The sequence below is a fragment of the Balaenoptera physalus genome (genome assembly GCF_965194825.1).
Source record: "Balaenoptera physalus genome assembly, chromosome: 4".
Classification (NCBI taxonomy): Eukaryota; Metazoa; Chordata; class Mammalia; order Artiodactyla; family Balaenopteridae; genus Balaenoptera; species Balaenoptera physalus.
In genome coordinates, this window is record NC_138891.1 from 57,005,160 (window position 1) to 57,026,224 (window position 21,065).

Here is a 21,065-nt window from a genome sequence, read left to right on the forward strand (position 1 = left end):
CAAGGCTTCTTGCTCATCAGTCCAACTGCCCACAGCCTGCCACCCAGGCTCTGGGCCACCAGGCTCTACCCTACTCTACTCCATGATGCATCCAGAGCCACTTTAGGCACATTCACTGTCATGAGAGTTCACTGCTTAAAAATGTTTAATGCTACTCCACTGCATGTAAAATAAAATCCAAACAACTTAGCACAGCATAAGAGGCCTTTGAAAAATATGGCTTCCACTTATTTCTCCAGTCCTATCTCTGCTGTGATTATTGCCCAGTCTTCTACAGCACAGTTCTAGGCTCCAGTGTATAAACTTTTGTTCTCAAATTCCATATTTATTCAGCAAATATTTAATGCATGCCTACTAATGAGTGTCAGGTCTGTTCTCAGTGCTGGGGATATATCGGTAAATAAACTGAACCTACATTGTAGGGGAAGACAGATGATAAACACTATATAGCAAGTTAGAGAGTGATGAGACATTTGGGAAAACTGGAGCAAGAGAGGGAGCTTTAGTTGTGCTGGGAATGGGAATGGGGGCTACATTTTATGTAGGGAAATGGGTTAGGCCTCTCTGAGAAGGTAAGGGGATGTTTCAGTTATGAGCATGATTGTAACAGTAGCCAGTTGATATAGGAGCAAACCATGCAGACATCCTGGAAAGTAGCCTTCCAGGCAGAGGCAGTGGCCATCTCAAAGGTCTCGACACAGGGAATGGCTATTGCGTTGGAGAAACAGTGAGGAGGCTGGTGTGCTGGAATGGCAATGAAAAAGCAAGAGACTAGAAGGAAAGTGGCAGAGGGTGGGTGGTGGGACCAGGTGAAGTAGGGTCTTGAATGACACTGTAAGGACTTCGGTTTTGACTCTGAGTGAAACGGAAAGCCATGGGAGGGTTTTGTGCAGGAGAGTGACGTGACCTGACATATTTTCAAGGGACCCCTCTGGCTGCTGTGCTGTGAACAGACTGAAGTGCAGGAGTGGGGAGACCAGCTGGGAAGCTGTTGCAATAATCAGGTGAGAGAGGATTATGGTTTAGACCAAGGTAACAGCAGTGGAAGTGGTAAGTGGGATCTATTTTTTTTTTTTTTAAAGATTTATTTATTGATTGATTGCTATGTTGGGTCTTCGTTTCTGTGCTAGGGCTTTCTCTAGTTGCGGCAAGCGGGGGCCACTCTTCATCGCGGTGCGCGGGCCTCTCACTATCGTGACTTCTCTTGTTGCGGAGCACAGGCTCCAGATGCACAGGCTCAGTAGTTGTGGCTCACGGGCCCAGTTGCTCCGCGGCATGTGGGATCTTCCCAGACCAGGGCACGAACCCATGTCCCCTGCATTGGCAGGCAGATTCTCAACCACTGCGCCACCAGGGAAGCCCCAAGTGGGATCTATTTTAAAAGTGGATTTGGATGTGGAGTGCTTCAACATTCAGGGAACAGAAGATGGGTAGAGTGGAGGAATCAGCATGGAAGATTGGGATGGTGCAGTCCGTAAGGGGGGAGAAAAAACAGCAGAGGGTAGCATCTCAGTTGCCAAGTGAAGAAAGTATTTCCAGAAGGAGCCAGTGATCACTTCTATCAGATGCTACTGATAAGTTCACTAAGATGAGCCTGAAAACTGACAGTTGACTTTAGCAATACGGAGATCATTGGTAACCTTGGGAAAAGCAGTTGTGGTGGAGTGGTTTGGGGCAGAAGCATAATTGGCGGTAAATAGGAGAGAATGGGAGAAGAGGAATTGAAGATAGTGAGTCACAGTGACCCTTGAGCACTGTTTAGCAATAAAGGGAGCAGAGTATTGAGGCATAGCTGGAGGAGTAAGTGAGGTCAAGAGAGGGTTCTGTGAACACTGGGTAGTTGGATGCCTTCCTGCCTTTCTGAGATGCCCTTCTTCTGGAGTCTACCTGGAGAACTTCCTCTTTTCCTTGAGGAGCTAATTTGGCTATGTCTACACTGAGCTTTCTCTAATGTTCATCATTCATCAAAAAAGACTTACTCTGTGCCTGCTATGAAATAGATAAGGTTCACTGAACTCATCAGTGAACAATGAATAAGCCTGATAAGAGTTCTGCCTTCCCAGAGGTTATATTCCAATGAGGAAACAGAGAATACAGAGGCATACAAATAAAGACGTAAGGTAATTGATCACCACTGATTATGGTAAGTGTTGTGTAGGTCACAAACTGGGTGATGTGAGATGTGGTGGTCATGAAGGCCTCTCTAGGGAGGTGACAGCTACACTGAAACCTGAAGGATACTGCTATGGACCGAATGTTTGTGTCCCCCCCAAATTCATGTGCTAAAGCCCTAATCCCCAAAATGATGGTATTTGGAGGTGGGGCCTTTGGGACGTAATTAGGTCATGAGTGTGGAGCCCTCAGGAGTGGTATTAGTGCCCTTATAAGAAGAGACATGAGAGAGATGCTGTCTCTCTCCTCTATGTGAGGACACAACAAGAAGGCTTCTGTCTGCAAACAATGAAGTGGGCCCTCACCAGACACCGAATCTGCTGGCATCTTGACTTGGACTTCCCAGCCTCCTGAACTGTGAGAAATAAATTTCTGGTGTGTAAGTCACCCAATCTATGGTAGTTTGTTATAGCAGCCAGAATGGACTAAGACAGATACAGAGGGGCCAGTCCCAGGAAGTGCCGGAAGAGTCTTCCAGTCAGATGGAATCAAGTCCAAGAGCAGACACCTTAAGATAGGAAGGGGTGAGGTGGTAGAAGAAGAAAAAGAGGTCTCATGTGGCTGGAGTGGTGTGAGCTGGGGAAGGTGGCGTGAATGGGAAAAGGGACCAGATTACAGAAGGTCTAGGAGGCCTGAGCAGGGGCATGAGTGAGAGGTAAGCTGTGGCAGTGTAGATGGGGAGAAGCCCATGGGTGGAGATAGCTTTTGCAGGTAAACAAGCTAATGGACTGAATGTGGTGAATGGAGAAAAGAACAGAGTAAGGATTGCTTCTTTGGTGTGAGCACCAGGTGGATGTGGTACCATTACCTAGAAGAGAAAGATACCTGGAAGAGGGAGACAGGGAGATGATGTGGGGGCAGGGAGCAGAGAACTGGTTGGAAAATGTTCAGAGGGTGACATCCAGGAAGCCTCTTGAGAGTGAGTGTGTCAAGAAGTTGGAAACAGTCAACCAGGTAAAGTGCTGCTGAGAGATGGTGAGGGATGGTGACTGAAAGATCATTAGTCTTCACATGAACTCCTCTGTAGCTCCCAAAGCATGTCTGACAGTGATTCTTTCCAGCCCTTCTCCTTCATTATTTGACAGATCGTTAGAGGTTTTGGACCTCCTTTTATAAATATAAATTCACCTTTGTATCCCTGGGCTCAACAGGGTGCCTTGAAAACAGAGTAGACTGCATGGAGAGTTCCAGATTGAAAGTAACCCTGGGAGGGAAACACCCCAAGATGCTATTGGTTGAGAGATCAGCTGCCAGATGCCAGAGGGAGTTGGGAGGGCCCAGCACTACTCCCTGGTGTGTAACAGGTTCCACTCAGTGCCTCATAGGCTGAAAAGTGTCCTGTCTTCTTGGAGCTAGAAAGGGTTGTTCATGAAAAGGCAGGGTGGGGACCTGACTCACTGACACACAATTAGCCGGCTTTTGTCTTTGGATCTGCCTGGAAGTGACTCATGGGCTGGAAAAAAACCTTTTGGAAACAAATGAGGGGGAAAAAAAAGGAGGTTAAGTCACTACAGCATTTTATTCTCTGATAAAATGTGGATCTGCTGTCCCATAAATGTTGAATACTGTACATTTCTTCAGCCTCTCTCCAACAAAAACCCCGGGGGGATTATTAAGCCTGACAATTCACTCATTTTCTCCAAGATTTTTATTAAATGCAATTTAGAGGGGATAAAGTTTCTTCTTTTCTTTCTTTCTGTTCACTCGAATAAACACTAATTACCACCAGGGCAGAATAACTGGGCTTCCAGGAGACTGCAACAATAGGTGATGTTTCCCCTTTAAATGAACCACAGGAAGCCTCCCCTTCCGACAGCCACTTCCTGTCCACTCACACCTTGCTCAATTCAATACGAAGAGAGTTAATGGAGCTCCTCTTTATGAGGCACTAACTGCGGGGCTAGGGGTGGGGGAGGTAAAAGACACAGTTCTGCCCTCCAGGGGTTTGTGGTAGAGGTGGGGAGCTAGTCTTGAACTCAACTAAGAAATGGTACAAGTTAGGCTAATAAATGCCACGTTAGTGTATTATTAGGGCTTTCTTGGTTGCAAAGACTAAACATGCAAACTGAATTAAACAACAAGAGGAATCTTGTAAAAACTCCTGGGTTGTCACCAAGAACCTGGGGCAGAAGAGACTGTATTAGGGGCATAGGAAGTAGCACGGCCAACATCAGACCTCTTTGGGCCGCTCAGCTGCGCTCTCCCAGCCCGTCTCTATCTCTGGCTCTCTACCTCTACCTCTGTCTTCAGATGGGCCTTTCCTCCACTTCATGGGAAACATGGTCGTAGAGAAGGCTCCCACCTTTATAACATCTTGCCATTTTACCCCTGGGGAGAAACTGACTTATTAACTTCCTGTCTCAAAATTCTCCAAGAAGACTTCTGATTGGACTGAAAGTGTCAGCTTTTCACTTCTGGACCAATCCCATGGGGCAAGGTGGGGGAGGAGAGGATTTGGGAAAAGGCTGTGAATGGTCCACCTGCGGTCAGAGGCACATTTCCCCACCCCGCCCTGGCAGTAAAATGGCTCTTCTCAGGGTCCCCATCGGGGTGGGTCGGGTCGGGTCAGGGCGGGTAGACAGAGGCAGCGGGCTCCACAAAGCCCAGAGAGTAGGGGAAACAGTGGGCCCAGCACTTCAGCTGACCGTGTTTTCAGAACCACCACAGGGCCTCTGGCCTGAGAAGTGACACTACTACTGAGGACAAAAGACTAGAATATTCTAGAGCAGGCGTCTCTTAACGAAATCCGGCTTTCATTTAATCCTCCCAACAGTGCGGGGATTACTGCTACCCCCTTTTCACGGAAGAGGGATACAGAGAGGTGAAGCACTCTGCCCACACTCACACAGCTAATAAGGGGCAGAACAGGATGCGGAGCCGGGCGGCTGCACAGCCTGTGTGAGGTTTGCCCCGCACCGGGCTTCCACAAGCACAACTCCGTGGGGTGGGCGATGGGGGAGAGGGAGGTGCGAGTTCCATGGAGAAGCAGTCCAGCCCTGGGGCTTGGGGCTGAAGTTATGCGCCGGACCTGGACTTCCTGGGAGGGTTTCAGAAGGTCTGGGACGGGGAGTAAGGGAGCTACGCCAGCGGGCAGAGGTCTGGGTGCCCAGTCCCAACAGTGGGAACAGCGAAGCCGGGTGGGCCTGAGGGAGGAGGGCGGGCAGGAGCTGCAAGTCCTGAAAGGAAGGCCCAGGCCCAGTGGGGAAGGCCACGCCCCAGCTTGGAGCGCTCCTCTTCCCATACCGGCCTCTGAATGCAATTCCATGTAAGGGCAACCTTGCCCGGTTCGCACCTAGCCTTGAAGACTACATCGCTCTGTGGTCAATTTGCAGGGTGAGAACGGGAACCTACAACCCTGCACCTGCACTTCCAGCGCCATAAAAGAAGCCAATCACGTCCCATAAAAATATCACCACCGCTGAGGTGCAATTTCCAAGGGGGTCTCCCGCAGAGGGAAATACACCACGGCCGGCGACCCCCGGATCTGCGAAATCACCGCAGCCGGGGAGGAAGGCTCTGGTGGGGGAGGGGCAAGGGGCCCCCCTTTCTTGCGCTCCGCTCCCCGCTTTGTAATCCGGCTCGGCCACGTGGTGAAAGCTTCCGGGGGGCAGGGGGGCGGCCTGAGTGGTTTCTGCCGGAGCGGTGTTTGACCAAACAGCGGAGGAGCGGGAGCCACGGCGAGGCTGGGATGCAGCGAGCAGCGACCCCGACACCGCCTCGGCGGAGCCTGAGCGCTGAGCAGCTGCCGCCCCTCCCCCGCCCGGCCCGCGAGCCCATTTTCGCTTGGCCGGTCCCCGCGCTGCCGGATGGATCGCGCCCCACCCCCGCTCCTCTGCTCAGTCATTCAGACTTGGAAAGTCAATAACACGCTGACATCATCAGGGGTTTGTGTATTATTACACGGCTACTTTCCAGAGTACCTGGCATTATCTAAGAGAGGAGCACTCCGGCTGCCCAAGGAAGGACCTGGGACGCGGGCCTGGGGAGGAGCGGCTGCCCAAGCCAGGCCTTTTCCTCCCGGGGAGCATTTTCAGGGCACCGATTAGAAACAGATTGTGAGCTTTTGCTGCACTAAATGCAGATGCACTTTAGCTATCGATACACGCTTCGTTTTGGCTGGGGGCGCACTTATAAATCATTCCTAAGTGACCTCTGTGTCTACCAAAGACATCCACTTGGTCTTTAAGAAGCATTTTTCGTGATCCTTACAAAGGGGGGGCGGGGTGGGGGGGGAAGGCGTATTTTATGACAGGAAGCCAAAGGCTGATTCTTTTGAGACTCTTGGGGTTTGTGTGTGTGTGAATCTCTATTATGTAATCGCCATCACGGGTGATTAGGTCTTCTCTTTCCCTGCAGGGTTGGCCTGGGTGGTTTGGTTGCTGTGTTTTTCTTAAGCCTCATGCAGAGTAAACACACATAAAAAAACATGTCCCAGATTTACAGTGCAAAACTGCTCTCCAAGCAAACTGCCTTAGAAGAGTGTCTCATTTTGAAGGAGGGAAGTAGATGAATTTATTGTTAATTAAGACTCCTTATCTTACTACTCTGGCATTTCCTTTTCCTAGAATGTGTTTTTAAAAATCATTTTAGATGTTCTCTTCCCTCCCTCCTGCTGCAGTGGTACTCGTAATGGATTAAATAACTAATTGTGTAGATTACTGCACTTTTGTTCTGTTGATACACATACCTCTCAGTTAAAATATGTAAAATTCAATAGCTTCCACAACATGGTACCTTTTCTGTTTGGCCAAACAGATTATTTCTTTTTTTTACACACACAGGGCTGATCTCATTTAAATTTTCTTAGTATTTTAAATTGCAAAAAATGACAGCTGGCTGGGAACTGGCTACCTGGAGAATTACAAGGAAAATGCAGTTCTTCACTGGCCTGATCTCATCCATCTGTAGCCCAGGCAGGGACAGATCACCTATTGATATAAAAGTCTTTGGAACTCCTGGGGAGGAAGCAAGGCAGCCATGTTTCTCAGCAATGTAACACTTTCCCTCTGTGTACTTGATCGTTTCAGGAGAATTTGTAGTGGATTATGACCACTTCCCTCTAGAAGGTTTGAGGAAAAATTCCCCCACCAGGTTTGCACTTCTAAAATCACCTCCACAAGTCTGCCCTACAGCTCTCCCACCCCGACCTCAAATTTTGCCCCGGAAATTTCCGAGGTGCTGGCAGCTGGCGAGGTCCAGCGCACCAGCCCTCCAAGATGGTTCAGTAGGTGTTCATTCTGTGGAGCTTGGGCTGCTGAAGAGGGTTCGGGCCGGAGTTCTCCCCCTACCAGTGCAATGTTTACTTAGGAGCTTTCCCTCAGCTCTTGAGAGAGGAGTGTGCAGACCCCAGAGTTTGTCCCTTTGGTTGTCAAGATGAAGAGGCTCTCAAAGCACTTCTGTTTTCTTGCCCACCGGCCCTCTGGCCTTTGCCTAAGCCCCTTCTAGGCATGACTGACCCAAATAGGGGTCCTTACTAGACAAGGAAATCAACCATCTCATTCTAGGTGTTGAGCTCTGATAGCTGGCAACCAACTTCCTATCCTGGAGCTTCTGCCTAAGCAGGGGAGTGCAAAGGTCAGAGAACCACTCGGGGACCACTTGGGCAGAAGCTCCAGGACAGGAAGCTGGTTGTCAGCTATCAAAGCTCCAGAACTAGGTGGCTGACACTTTTGCTGAGCAAGGAGCCTACACTGGCTAGGAAGAGGAGCGAATTCAGTGCAATGGAACTAAGCCAGGGAGACCGGGAAGCAGGATTCTTGGTCCTAGAGGAGCTTAGTATGTTCCAAGAGGCAGACACACAAACAACAGCCAGAGAGCACGCCCAGTGCACCAAGGTGAGGGCCTTTCCTGGGTCGGTCCTTGTGTACCGGTGGGGGGAGGACCTGTGACCTGTGGCAGCTGGCCACTCCTCCCACAACTGACCCTGGAGGAAATTTGGTGTCCTGATGGGTTCAGGAGCAGTCCTGCTGGAGTGACGTGATATTTCCCTATTCCTCTAGGGAAAAGAGGTCAGCTTCTAGGCCTTTACTGCCAGACATCTGTCAGCTGCTTAGAACTGGGTACATTTTAACTCATAGGCTTTTGTAGTAATATGAAGATTCCAGAGACTAAATTCAGTTATCAAGCCCTGATTTGGTTTAGAAAGTACAGCATCTTTAAATAGACCCTTTACTTTGATAAAGATGACAACAATGGTGAAACTACCTGTGGGCAAGATTTCTAATCCATTGCTCACTTGATATTTTTGCTTAAAAACATTAGAGAAATAAATTACAAAATGTATACAAATGCAAGACCAATTTTTTATTACTAGAGAGAGAAAATTATATTCACAAAATCACTCTGTCAAACTACTGTAGATGTTTCTAAATGTTATTCTCAGTTGCTATGCACATCTCATCTGGAATGTAACAAACAGTTCTTGGATCTGGGATGCGCTTTGAGTAGCATGGAACAGAGATTGCATACTGGAGGTCTAAGGGCTAAATTCAGCTCACGTTTGTGTGTAGGTTGGCCCAAACAGTTTTTTAAAAATGGATTAAAAATCCAGAGATTTTCACAGAAAAATCCAGCTTTTCCTGAAAAGCTTTTTTCCTCAAGCCATGTCAACAATTGGGTAGAGCTGTCCCTTTAAGCCCAGGACACAGCCTGCTATTGGCCACAGTTCCAACCTACCCCTAGGCAGGGTTACTGATTTGAACTACAGGCTTGGCTTGGCTGCAAAAAGCATTTGAATCTGTGTACTCCTTCTAAAGGTTTCCCCTTGAAATAGGCCTCATGGGTATTTCCTAGCCTTCTCCTAGGGAAAGACCACACTGCAAAGGTCATAGGACCCCAACCAGGGCAATGTGGTTCTAAGACTAGAGGCTGTGGTGTTAGTATAGAGTTTCTATGAATCCTTGTGTGCCTCAAACATTCTCTCTGGATTAGTGGATAATACACCTCAAATCTATATGGGTTAAAGTCTTCAGATGCATGCAGGTGCTATTTTGATGAATATAAAATTCATTTAATAATTTATAAATGTTACTGATAAGTGTTACTACTAGTTTTTTGTGATTTAATTTTTCTTGGTTAATAGACATAGAAAGTAAAACTACTAATGCCTTACTGCCTTTAAAAAAATGTTCAAGGGGCTTCCCTGGTGGCGCAGTGGTTGAGAGTCTGCCTGCCAGTGCAGGGGACACGGGTTCAAGCCCTGGTCTGGGAGGATCCCACATGCCGTGGAGCAACTACGCCCGTGAGCCACAGCTACTGAGCCTGCGCGTCTGAAGCCCGTGCTCCGCAACAAGAGAGGCCGCGATAGTGAGAGGCCTGCGCACCGCGATGAAGAGTGGCCCCCGCTCGCCGCAACTGGAGAAAGCCCTCGCACAGAAACGAACACCCAACACTGACAAAAATAAATTAAAAAAAAAAAAGTTCAAGAGGGGATGCTCCCTCATGAAAAAGTTAGGGGACTGCTGTTCTATAATAGTTGTCATCTTCATGGACTTCCCTGGTGGCGCAGTGGTTAAGAATCCGCCTGCCAATGCAGGGAACATGGGTTTGATCCCTGGTCTGGGAAGATCCCACATGCTGCAGAGCAACGAAGCCCGTGCGCCACAACTACTGAGCCCGTGTGCCACAACTACTGAAGCCCTCACGCCTAGAGGCCATGCTCTGCAGCAAGAGAAGCCACTGCAATGAGAAGCCCGCGTACCGCAAGGAAGAGTAGCCCTCACTCACTGCAACTAGAGAAAAAGCCCGTGCGCAGCAACGAAGATACAACGAAGCCAAAAAAAATAAATTGTTGTCATCTTCAGACTCTTGTTCATGTACCCCCTAAAAATGACAGCTACAGTTTTGCAACATAAGTTGAAGTTGTTGCAAAGGGTATAATATCCAGTGTACTACAAAAATTTAGAATAAAGCTGTTACATCACTTTAAAAAATATATCCAGTGGTATCCAAATACCATAGCAATCAGATACCTATCATCATTTACTTAAAAAATACATGAACAAGCTTTTCTTAAACACCGGCAGGCTTTACGTATATTTTTCATTGACTTTATATGGCCATCCTTATAGGGCTAACAAAATAAATATAAGTTTTAATTTAAAAAAATTCTATGTGATTACATGGCTTTTAGTATTAAATTTTTATTGATTATATATTCTAATAAGGTGACTATGGCTTTTCTTCCAATTAGCTTATCCATGGATGACTACTGCTTCCTATTACTAGAGTGAGCATTGATTCTCTTCTAGTTTTTGTTCATACACTTGTGTGCGCACAAGAACGGTTATCATATGACCAGGTAGATGGAAATGGAAACAGTGGGTTTTTTTTTTGGAGGAAATGGCAACATTTTATTTTATTTTATTTTATTTTTTTATTTTTTAACATCTTTATTGGAGTATAATTGCTTTACACTGGTGTGTTAGTTTCTGCTTTATAACAAAGTAAATCAGTTATACATATACATATGTTCCCATATGTCTTCCCTCTTGCGTCTCCCTCCCTCCCACCCTCCCTATCCCACCCCTCTAGGTGGTCACAAACCACCGAGCTGCTATGACAAAGTGAGAGAGTGGCATGGACATATATACGCAACATTTTAGAATAATTGTAAGGTGTGTTCCCCTCCTGCCACCATAACTGGTGCTCATTTTGCAGGTCAGCTACTTTTCTTGTCAGCTGTGTGGCCAAAGGGAGGAAGAATATCTCTCAGACTTCAGCTTTGAGGAGGAAGAGTTCAGATTGCCAGAACTGGACTAGCACTTTTGAATTTCCCAGAATGCCAGGTCTTGTGGTTTCCTTGGGAAGCTCTGCATCCTTCCCAACCCCCCTCCACCCCTGGGCCACTGGAGTTTGGGGCCACTTGGGTCTGCAGCCCAAATCCTGCCACATTGTTTGGGGCCAGGGAGGGCAGGGAGTGCTTGGGAAGAGGGCCCGGCAGGAGGTAATTGTCGCCTTTGCAAGGGGAAGGATGGCTTGTGACCTGGGGACTCTGGGAAAAAGGCCCACTCTGGTGGCACGGATTGGATCTCCGCATGAACCTAATAACGGTGGCGGAACTAAACACGTCATAAATAACGGGTGGGACGTTAGGTGGGGGAGGGGCGCGCAGTTGCTAACGTGAGCCCTGGTGTCGGTGCTGGCATAGCGGTTCAGCTCGGACGCAGGATGTGGCTCCAGCTCCTCAGTGGCCTGGGTCACTGCGCCTGGGAGCCGCCGCGTGTTATGTCCCGGCTGCGCCTTTGGTTGCCACGGCTCTTCCTCACGTGACAACAACTGTGGCTTCTAGTCCTGGCAGTTCAGCCTCCGGAGTGGGCCCTGGACCCCGTCCAGGTGACCCCCAACCGCGTGCGGCTGACCGAGGCTTGGTCTTCACACGCCCCAGACCCCCCTCCCAAATTGCCCCATGCCCTTACACCCCTGGCAGCAGCCGGGAGCTTTAATTACTTGACGTCCTCGTCTCCAGTCCAGATGTCGGCCCCGCCTCATCAGGAGTTGACTGAGACTGAGGTTCCATACCCGAACACGGAGTCGGTTGGAGAGCCGCCTACAGGGCCAGATCAGTTTGCTGTTCCACATCAGGATCTGAATAACAAGCAAACCCAACATCAAAAGCTCCCAGAGGAAGTTCCAGTGCTGGATTGGAATCAGAATCAGGCCTTGGTTCTGCCTTCTCAACACAAAAGTAAGACTAAAAACATAGGTCTAGATCAGGCTAAAGGTCACCAATCATTTGAAATACTTGTTCCACCTCTAGGTAGTAAGAGCTCAAAACCAATGAAGTTTATTGTTTCACCCCCAAACCTGAAGAAAGATCTAGTTCAGCATGGACGGCTTGCCAAAGTTGTTGAAACTACAGGCCAATTTGAAAAAAAACCTCAGGGTCTAGAACTACAGTTGCAGGGTGATTATTTAGACCCCAGTATGGATGCCTTTTATCCTGAGGACAGCCTACCTACGGATTTTCTGGGGAGCCCAGATGAACCTCCAGAGCCCCCTGTGGAAGCTGAAATTTCTCCATCCCAGCAGGAGGCCCAAACTCGTCATCCAGAGCTCACTGAGGAGGCTGAATCTTTACCCCAGCAAGAGGCCCCTGCTGAGCATCCACAGACCCCTGAGGAGGTTGAATCTTTTTCACCCCAGGCAGAGGCCCAGGCTCAGCATCCAGAGCCCACTGAAGAGGTAGAACCACCTCCAGTTCAGCAGGAGACTCCATCTCAGCCTTCAGAGGCCCCTGGGGAACTAGAAACTTCAAGTCCTCAGGAGGCCCTAGCCAAGCCTTTGGAGACACTTAAGGAGGTTGTAGTTCAACCAGTAGCACATCATGGGGTAAATGAAGCTCAGCAGTCAAACTTGTACAATGTCACTGTTAAACCTCTGGATCTGGCACTTTCCATAACTCCACAGGTCACTAAAGAGGTTGAACCTTCTCCAGTCCAGCAGCAGGCCCCATCTCAGCCTCCAGAGAGCCCTGAGGAGGTTGAACCTTCTCCAGCCCAGCAGCGGGCCCCACTCAGCCTCCAGAGCACCCTGAGGAGGTTGAACCTTCTCTACTCCATCAAGAGGCCCCAACTCAGGCTCCAGGGTTCCCTACTGAGTATGTACTTCAAATTCCAGTGAGTGATGAGGTAGCATCTGTACCTGGCGTTCAGCATCATGCTCATTCAAACTTGCCCAGTGTGACACTTCAGCCTCTGGATTTGGAACTTACCATCACTCCAGAGCCCACAACAGAAGCTGAATTTCCTACAGCTCAGCAGGAGGCCCTGGCTCCACCTCTTGAGCATCCTGAGGAGACAGAATCTTCTCCAACCCAACAAGAGACCTCAGCTAAGCCTCCGGAGCCTCCTGGAGAGGTTGAGCCTTCACGTGAGCGGGAGCAACCAGCTCCGCCTTCTGAGCCTCCTGGAGAAGTTGAACCTTCTGCAACCCAGCAGGAGACCACAGGTCAGCCTCCAGAGCCTCTTGTGGAAGCTGAGCCTTCTCCAAGTGAACAGGAACAACCGACTCCGCCTTCTGAGCCGACAGAGCCTCCTGAGGAGGTGAAGCCAGCAACCCAGCAGGAGACCCCAGCTCAGCTTTCAGAGTCTTTTGGAGAAGCTGAAACGTCTGCAACCCAGGAGGAAGCCTCAGCTCAGTCTCCAGAGCCCCCTAATGAGGCAGCATCTTCTCCAACCCAGCAGGAGATCCCAGCTCTGTCTCCAGCGGAGACAGAACCTTCTGCAACCCTGCAGGAGCAACGAGCTCAGCCTCCAGAGCCTTCTTCAGGGGAGGTGGAACCTTCTGCAACTCAATAGGAACAGCCAGCTCAACCTCCAGAGCTTCATGAAATGACAGTTTCACCTCCAAGTCACCATCATGCTGAGCATTCAAACTTATCCAGTGTCGCTGTCAAACCTACAGATGTGGAGCCTTACCATAACAAAAGAACCCACTCCAGAGGTGGGACCTTCTCCAAATCAGCACAAGCCTTCAGCTCAGCCCTCAGTGCCCCTTACTAATGTAGAATTTTCTACAACCCAGCATGAGGCCCCCACGCTGCCTTCACAGCCACCTGAGGAGGTTGAACCTTTGCCGGTTCAACAGGAGGCTCCAGCCCAATCTCCAGAAGCCGGTGCACATAACAAACCTTCAGTACAAGAGGAGACCCCAGCTCAGTATCCAGAGCATCCTGGAGAAGAAGTTACACCTGCCACAGCCCAGCAGGAGACTCCAGATCAGCATCCCCAGGCTCCTGAGGTTGTACCTTCTCCACCTCAGCAGGAAGCCACAGCTCAGCATCCACAGTCTCCTGGTGAGGCTGACTCCTCTCCAACTCAGTCTCCAGAGCTCTCTAATGTGACTGTAGTTTTCTCTCCAGAGCATCACGTGACAACAGTTTCTCCTCTAGGTCAGGATCAAGCTCAGCTTCTGCAGCGGCCTGATGTCACTGTTAAACCTGTGGATCTTGCACTTATCGTAACTCCAGCGTTCACTAATGAGGCTGAAACTTCTCCACCCCAACAAGAAACCTCGGCTCAGTCTACAGTGTCCCCTGAGCAGTTGGAACCTTTGTCAGTCCAGCAAGAGTTTTCAAATCAGCATCCACCCCCCTCTGAAAATGTTGAACCTTCTCCAGTTCAGCAGGGAGCCCCAACTCAACCTGAAGAGCTTCCTGAGGAAACTGAACCTTCTCCAAGCCAGCAGGAGAGCTCAGCTCAGCATCCGAAGCCCACTGAGTGGGTTGGACCTTCTCCAGTCCAGCATCAGCACCCAACTCAGCCTCCAGGGGCCTCTACAGGTGATGCAGCTCAACCTTCAGTACATAATGAAGTGACATTCTCACCTCTAGGTCCAGGTGAAGTTGAACATCCAGTGTTGCCTAATATCACAGTTAAACCCGTGGATCTGGTGGTTGCCTTAACTCTAGAGCCCACTAAAGAGGTTGAACATCCTCCATTGCAGCAGGAGGACCCTACTCAGACTGCAGATCCCCCTGGAGGGATAGAGCTTTCTTTAGTCCAGGTGGAGGCCCAGCTCAGTCTCCAGTTCCCCAGGGGGGCTCAGCTATATCTCCTGAGCCCCCTAAGGAGGTGGTACCTTCTCCCACACAGCAGGAGCTTCAGGCTCAGTCATCAGAGCTCCCTGCAAAGGTGGAACTATTTCCAGTCCCTCAAGGGACCCTTCCTCAGCTTCTACAGCCCCCTGAGAATATGGAATCTTCTCCAGTCCAACAGGAGTTCCCAGACCTACCTCTGGAACCCCTTAAAGAGACAGAACCTTCTCCAGCTCAGCAGGAGGCCCCATCTCAGCCTCCAGCGCCGCCTAAGGACGTTGTAGCACGAACTCCAGTGCATTATGAGATGACAGTTCCAACACTGCGACAGGATCAAGCTCAGCATTCAAACTTGCCCAGTGTCACAGTTAAACCTTTGGACCAGGGGCTTCCCACAGCTCCAGAACCTCCTATGGAGGCTGAACATTCCACACCCCTGCAGGAGACTATAGTTCCTCCAACATACCCCGAGGTGACACTTCCAAATCCAGAGCAAGTTCAGGCTCAGCATCCAACCTTGGCTGAGGTCACAGTTCAACCTTTGAACCTCTTACTTATGTTAACTCTGGAATCCAGTATGGAGGTTGAACCTTCTCCAACCATGCGGCAGACCCAAGCTCAGCCTCCAGAGCTCATGAAGGAAGTTGTAGCTCAGTCTCCATTGTATCCCGAGGTGACAGTTCCAGCACCAGATCAGGATCATGCTGAGCATCCAACATCACCCAGTATCACAGTTAAACCTTTGGACCTGGAGCTTACCACAACTCCAGAACCTACTACAGAGTGTGAACATTCTACAGCCCGGCAGCAGACTACAGCTCCCCCTCCAAAACACCCTGAGATGACACTTGCACAGCCAAACCTGACTCAAGTCACAATTCAGCCTATGGATGTGGACCTTACCGTTACTGCAGGATCCAATATGGAGACTGTACCTTCTCCAATCATGCAGGAGACTCCAACTCAGCCTCCAGAGGCACCTCAGGAGGTTGTAGTTTAATCTCCCTTCCTGCAGGAGGTGACAGTTCCAACCCCAAGTAAGGATCAAGGTCAGCATTCAACATCATCCAGTGTCACAGTTCATCATGTGGACCTAGAGCAAACCACAACTCCAGAACCCACTATGGAGGTTGGACATTCTACATCCCTACGGCAGACTACAGCTCCCCCTCCAAAACACCCTGAGGTGACACTTGCACAACCACACCTGACTCAAGTCACAGTTCCACCTGTGGACCTAGGAGTTAACATATCTCAGCAACCAAGGCCATCTGAGACAGTTCTTTTTCCCTCGACTCAGTATTCAGTATCCACAGTTATTCCTGGTGTAAAATATACCCCAGAAAAGAAGCAGCCAGAACAGAATGCCACCACAAACATCAGCATATGTGAGCTCTGTAGCTGCAAAAATGAGACACTGTCGTGTGTTGTTCTCAGCCCAAAGAAGAAGCTCCACAGAGTGCCTGAGCCAGAACCTAACACCTACAACGGCGCCTTCACCATCATGTAAGAATCGCCTTTCCTCATTTGTTCTCTGCATCCTGCCTGACATGGCAGCCTTTCTTCAGGTCTTCCTGGGTCCTCCTTATCTCCCCAATCCACATAGACTGACTTTCTGTTTCCACCTTTTGTTTGTCCATGATTCCTTATCTTCATTCTCCTTCTTACTATTTTTCCCTCTCCTCCAGTCTTTTACTTTTAATTGCCCTTATTTTTTCCTTCTCCATTTTTTACCCCATTATTTAATTCCTTAACATCTACTCTTCTCCCATCTTTATTCCATCTTCTTTACAGCAACATGTCCCTCTCCCCATCTCATTGGTGGTAATACAACAAAGTGGTTAAGAGTAGAGATTCTGGAGCTAGACTACCTGGGTTTGAACCCAGGTCTGTCATTTATTAGCTTTATGATTCAATTTCCTCATCTGTAAAATGGGGATTATGGTAGTCATCATCTCATAGGATGACTCCTATGACTCCTAAATCTCCCAATGACTCCAATCTCAAGGATTCTCTATGTAGAGTATTATGTCATCTGCAAACAATGACAGCTTTACTTCTTCTTTTCTGATTTGGATTCCTTTTATTTCTTTTTCTTCTCTGATTGCTGTGGCTAAAACTTCCAAAACTATGTTGAATAATAGTGGTGAGAGTGGGCAACCTTGTCTTTTTCCTGATCTTAGTGGACATGGTTTCAGTTTTTCACAATTGAGGATGATGTTGGCTGTGTGTTTGTCATATATGGCCTTTATTATGTTGAGGAAAGTTCCCTCTATGCCTACTTTCTGCAGGGCTTTTATCATAAATGGGTGTTAAATTTTGTCGAAAGCTTTCTCTGCATCTATTGAGATGATGATATGGTTTTTCTCCTTCAATTTGTAGGCAGAACACTCTATGACATAAATCACAGCAAGATCCTTTTTGCCCCACCTCCAGTCACTCTCATGCTACTGTTGATTTCTTTCCTTGTTGGCTGAAGTGATGAGAGATATACGATCTCCATACTCATGGAGCTATCAGTCACCCTGGGAGGGCTAAAAGGACATGCCTAAAAGACAAAAGTGTGATCTCGTCAATTCCTTAGGTTTACTTAGCAGCTTTCTTCTCCAGTGTATTAAGAATTGTGTAGATAGGTTCCATTAAAACACTGCAAGTAAAATCAGGGAGCCCGATTCCTCCAGCTCCATTTTTCGTTCTCAAGATTGCTTTGGCTATTCGGGGTCTTTTGTGTTTCCATACAAATTGTGAAATTTTTTGTTCTAGTTCTGTGAAAAATGCCAGTGGTAGTTTGATAGGGATTGCATTGAATCTGTAGATTGCTTTGGGTAGTAGAGTCATTTTCACAATGTTCATTCTTCTAATCCAAGAACATGGTATATCTCTCCATCTATTTGTATCATCTTTAATTTCTTTCATCAGTGTCTTATAATTTTCTGCATGCAGGTCTTTTGTCTCCTTAGGTAGGTTTATTCCTAGATATTTTATTCTTTTTGTTGCAATGGTAAATGGGAGTGTTTTCTTAATTTCACTTTCAGATTTTTCATCATTAGTGTATAGGAATGCCAGAGATTTCTGTGCATTAATTTTGTATCCTGCTACTTTACCAAATTCATTGATTAGCTCTAGTAGTTTTCTGGTAGCATCTTTAGGATTCTCTATGGAGAGTATCATGTCATCTGCAAACAATGACAGCTTTAATTCTTCTTTTCCGATTTGGATTCCTTTTCTTTTTCTTCTCTGATTGCTGTGGCTAAAACTTCCAAAACTATGTTGAATAATAGTGGTGAGAGTGGGCAACCTTGTCTTGTTCCTGATCTTAGTGGAAATGGTTTCAGTTTTTCACCATTGAGGACGATGTTGGCTGTGGTTTTGTCATATATGGCGTTTATTATGTTGAGGAAAGTTCCCTCTATGCCTACTTTCTGCAGGGTTTTTATCATAAATGGGAGTTGAATTTTGTCGAACGCTTTGTCTGCATCTATTGAGATGATCATATGGTTTTTCTCCTTCAATTTGTATGCAGAATACTCTATGACATGAATCACAGCAAGATCCTTTTTGACCCACCTCCTTACAGAGTAGTCATATGACTAAGTATAATATCAGTCTAGTGCTGGGTGCACAGTTGATCCTCAAAATGGTTGATTTTTCGCCATTACATGGCCGATTGATGAAGCGGCAATTCTTCTGTATTTGGAAATATTCACACCTGAGGGGAGTTATTCCAATTCAAGGGTCATCATGAGGATGCTTTCAATTGTTGTAAGTGACACTTGTGTTGTTCCCATGTCTAAATATTTTAATGCTGGCAATTTAAAAAGATAAGAATCTTCAACTCTTGTCAAAGGATTACGATTGAGAATTCTTCACTGGAGATGTCTGAAAAAGCTGCTTCTGGTCGCATGCCTTTTGGGCTCTGTGGGCATCCCTTGCTGAATAAAACTTGATGATGGCATAGAACCCAGGACCGGCCACTGCTGCGTTTGGGAAGACTCGGACCGAATACAGAAGGCCAAACTGGGAGAAGACTGTGAACAGAGAATGCTGTGGTCCCATGCTAAGTAGGTGTAGGAAATTTCACGCCCAGGAAACCAAACCGCCCGTTCCCTTATATTCCCCCAGCCCTTCGCCGCAGGCAACTGTGGTGAGCCTGCAACTCCAAACACGTCTCATTTCAGGAACAAGTTTCCCTCTGAAATCTTAAGCTTCGAGAAGCATTAGGAGGCAATGCCGTCTGTTGGGAACTACCTCTCAAAAATCTGTGGGGGCGAGCTGACTGCTCAGGTCGGCTCTAGAGCTAAGATTCCTCTCAGCGGAGACCACAGACAGATGAGGTGCTGAAGCAGTATTGCGGGGCGCCCAGTTACTGGGGCGCGGGGTGGCTTCCTCCACCCCTCCCTCCGCCCCGGCTTGGCTCACTTGCAAGGCCTCGGCCGTGGGTCCAGAGCTCAGCTCCCACACCAGCAAGGTTTTGTCACCCACGATGGGAACCACAAAAGGTACCAACGCCACCAGCCTCGGAAGCAGTGTTTTTAATAGGAATATCATCTTCACATTTCTCGTTTGCTGCTTTTCATTCTTTATCTCCTTACGAATCATTTGCCAAAGATCTCATCTTGGGCTTGCCAAAAAGCATCTGTGATTAGATACTACTTTGATCCTTTGGGGAGTAAGAAATAAGAAACCATGTTCTGTAGCCTGAATGTCTGTGTGTCTCCCCCACTGCCCCCTGCAATTCATACGTTGAAACCTTATCTCCAGTGTAATCGTATTTTGAAGTGGTGCCTTTGGGAGGTGATTAGGTCATGAGGCTGGAAGCTTCAGGAATGATATTAGAGTCCTTATAAGAGAGACCCCAAAGAAAACCCTCACTCCTCCTGCCATGTTAGGACGTTGTGAAAAGATGGCCATCTGTGAACCAAAGCAGGCTCACACCAGACACTGTGTTTGCTGGTGCCTTGATCTTGGACTGCCAGCCTCCAGAACTGTAAGAAATGAATTCTGTTGTTTATAAAGCACCTAATCTATGATATGATATTACAGCAGACTGAACTAAGACACCACCTGACTAGCAAAGGTATTTATTTCAAGTCATTAAAATTATTTGCTTCCTCTATACCTGTTCTAAGACTTAAGTCTTTGCTCTGCATATGTTCGTGCCTCAGGTCAGTGTACTGCAGGATTGGGAACAGGTATAAGGTATGCATTTCTTTCTGCTTTTTTTTCTGGGTAGTGGAAATTTTACTTATTTACTTATTTATTATATTTCTGCTTGTCTATATTGTCTAATTTTTAAAATTGAGATATAATTGACATATAGCATTATGTTAGTTTCAGGTGCAAATATAATAATGTGATGTTTGTATGTATTATGAGCTGACCACCAAGTAAGTCTGGTTAACATCCACGATCACATATAGTTACACTTGTTTTTCTTGTGATGAGAACTTTTAAGATCTACTCTCTTAGCAACTTTCAAATATACAGTATAGTATTATTAACTACAGTCACCATGCTGTACATCCCCAGGAGTTATTTATCTTATAATTGGAAGTTTGTACCCTTTGACCACCCTCACTCATTTTCTCCACCCTCACTCCCACCTCTGGCAACCACCAATCTGTTCTCTGTAACTATGAGTTTGGTTTTTTGTTTTGTATATTTTTAGTTTGCACATATAAGTGAGATCATATGGTATTTGTCTTTCTTTGTCTGACTTATTCACTTAGCATAATGCCCTCAAGGTCTGTCCATGTTGTTGCAAATGGCAAGATTTCCTTCTTTTTTTATGGCTGAATAATTCCTTCTTTTTTGGGGGTGTGCATTTCTTTAGTAAAGTAGAAGACAGGGAGATGAAGATGTCATCTTGATATCAAGCTCTTTCTCAGCCGGATAGTACTGATAGAAGTTGACGAAATTGACGATCTTAAAACTTTTCTATGCACCTCTTGGAAAAGTCTCTATGTACCTACAGGGGTATACGTGTACCCCAGCTTGAAAGTGGTTGCCCTGGAAAAAAGTCAGGCCTGGGTTCTTGCAGTGAAGGGGAGATACTGGGAGGTCTACGCTGCCAGTGACTGTACTAAAAACATATTCATTATGTTGGGATTGTAGGCCCAATTATATCTTGCAGCCTATTCTATGGGAGCGCCCTGTCAGGGCTCCACTAAAGGAATTGTGAAGGGCATCTTTTCTGAGAGTCTCCGGCTCCTTGTGAGGGCTGCTGGTGGCTGGTAGCTGGACTAGCACCTGCAACGTGGGGTTTCATAAGTTACGCTCAGCTTGGTTCTTCCTCTTTCATGGGGAGTCTAGTGAGGGTTGCTCCCCTCCACCTCACCCTCGCCCCCAGTCCCCGATT

At 47.5% G+C, this 21,065-nt stretch overlaps 3 protein-coding genes across 6 annotated transcripts in view; 2 read left to right on the plus strand and 1 right to left on the minus strand.

The window, feature by feature from the left end:
- LOC309659369 (uncharacterized protein) overlaps positions 1–21,065 on the plus strand; it is an 813,664-nt gene that overhangs the window by 32,229 nt on the left and 760,370 nt on the right. The window lies entirely within an intron of this gene.
- LOC309659624 (leucine-rich repeat-containing protein 37B-like) lies at positions 6,135–13,484 on the plus strand. Of its 2 annotated transcripts, none has more exons than XM_082459475.1 (3): positions 6,135–10,958; positions 11,639–12,651; positions 12,711–13,484. In XM_082459475.1, exons 1-3 carry the CDS (start codon positions 10,952–10,954, stop codon positions 13,467–13,469), a joined length of 1,779 nt encoding a protein of 592 aa, XP_082315601.1. In that variant the 5' UTR covers positions 6,135–10,951; the 3' UTR covers positions 13,470–13,484. The 2 variants fall into 2 exon arrangements, with proteins under 2 accessions (XP_082315601.1, XP_082315602.1); XM_082459476.1 differs by having other exon boundaries at positions 11,644–12,651.
- Positions 16,204–21,024, minus strand: LOC309659365 (RAD52 motif-containing protein 1-like). The gene is made up of 2 exons (XM_082459077.1): positions 19,127–21,024; positions 16,204–18,751 (listed from the first exon to the last, which is right to left on the minus strand). The coding sequence occupies exons 1-2, from the start codon at positions 19,304–19,306 to the stop codon at positions 18,557–18,559; spliced, it is 375 nt and encodes a 124-aa protein (XP_082315203.1). The 5' UTR covers positions 19,307–21,024; the 3' UTR covers positions 16,204–18,556.

Coding starts and splice junctions, on each gene's coding strand:
- LOC309659624 (XM_082459475.1), top strand. Junction 12,652..12,710: donor CTCCAGAGAGCCCTGAGGAG/GTTGAACCTTCT, acceptor CACCCTGAGGAG/GTTGAACCTTCTCTACTCCA.
- LOC309659365 (XM_082459077.1), bottom strand. CDS start 19,306: ATGATTCGTAAGGAGATAAAGAATGAAAAGCAGCAAACGAGAAATGTG. Junction 18,752..19,126: donor CCACGGCCGAGGCCTTGCAA/GTGAGCCAAGCC, acceptor ATGGGACCACAG/CATTCTCTGTTCACAGTCTT.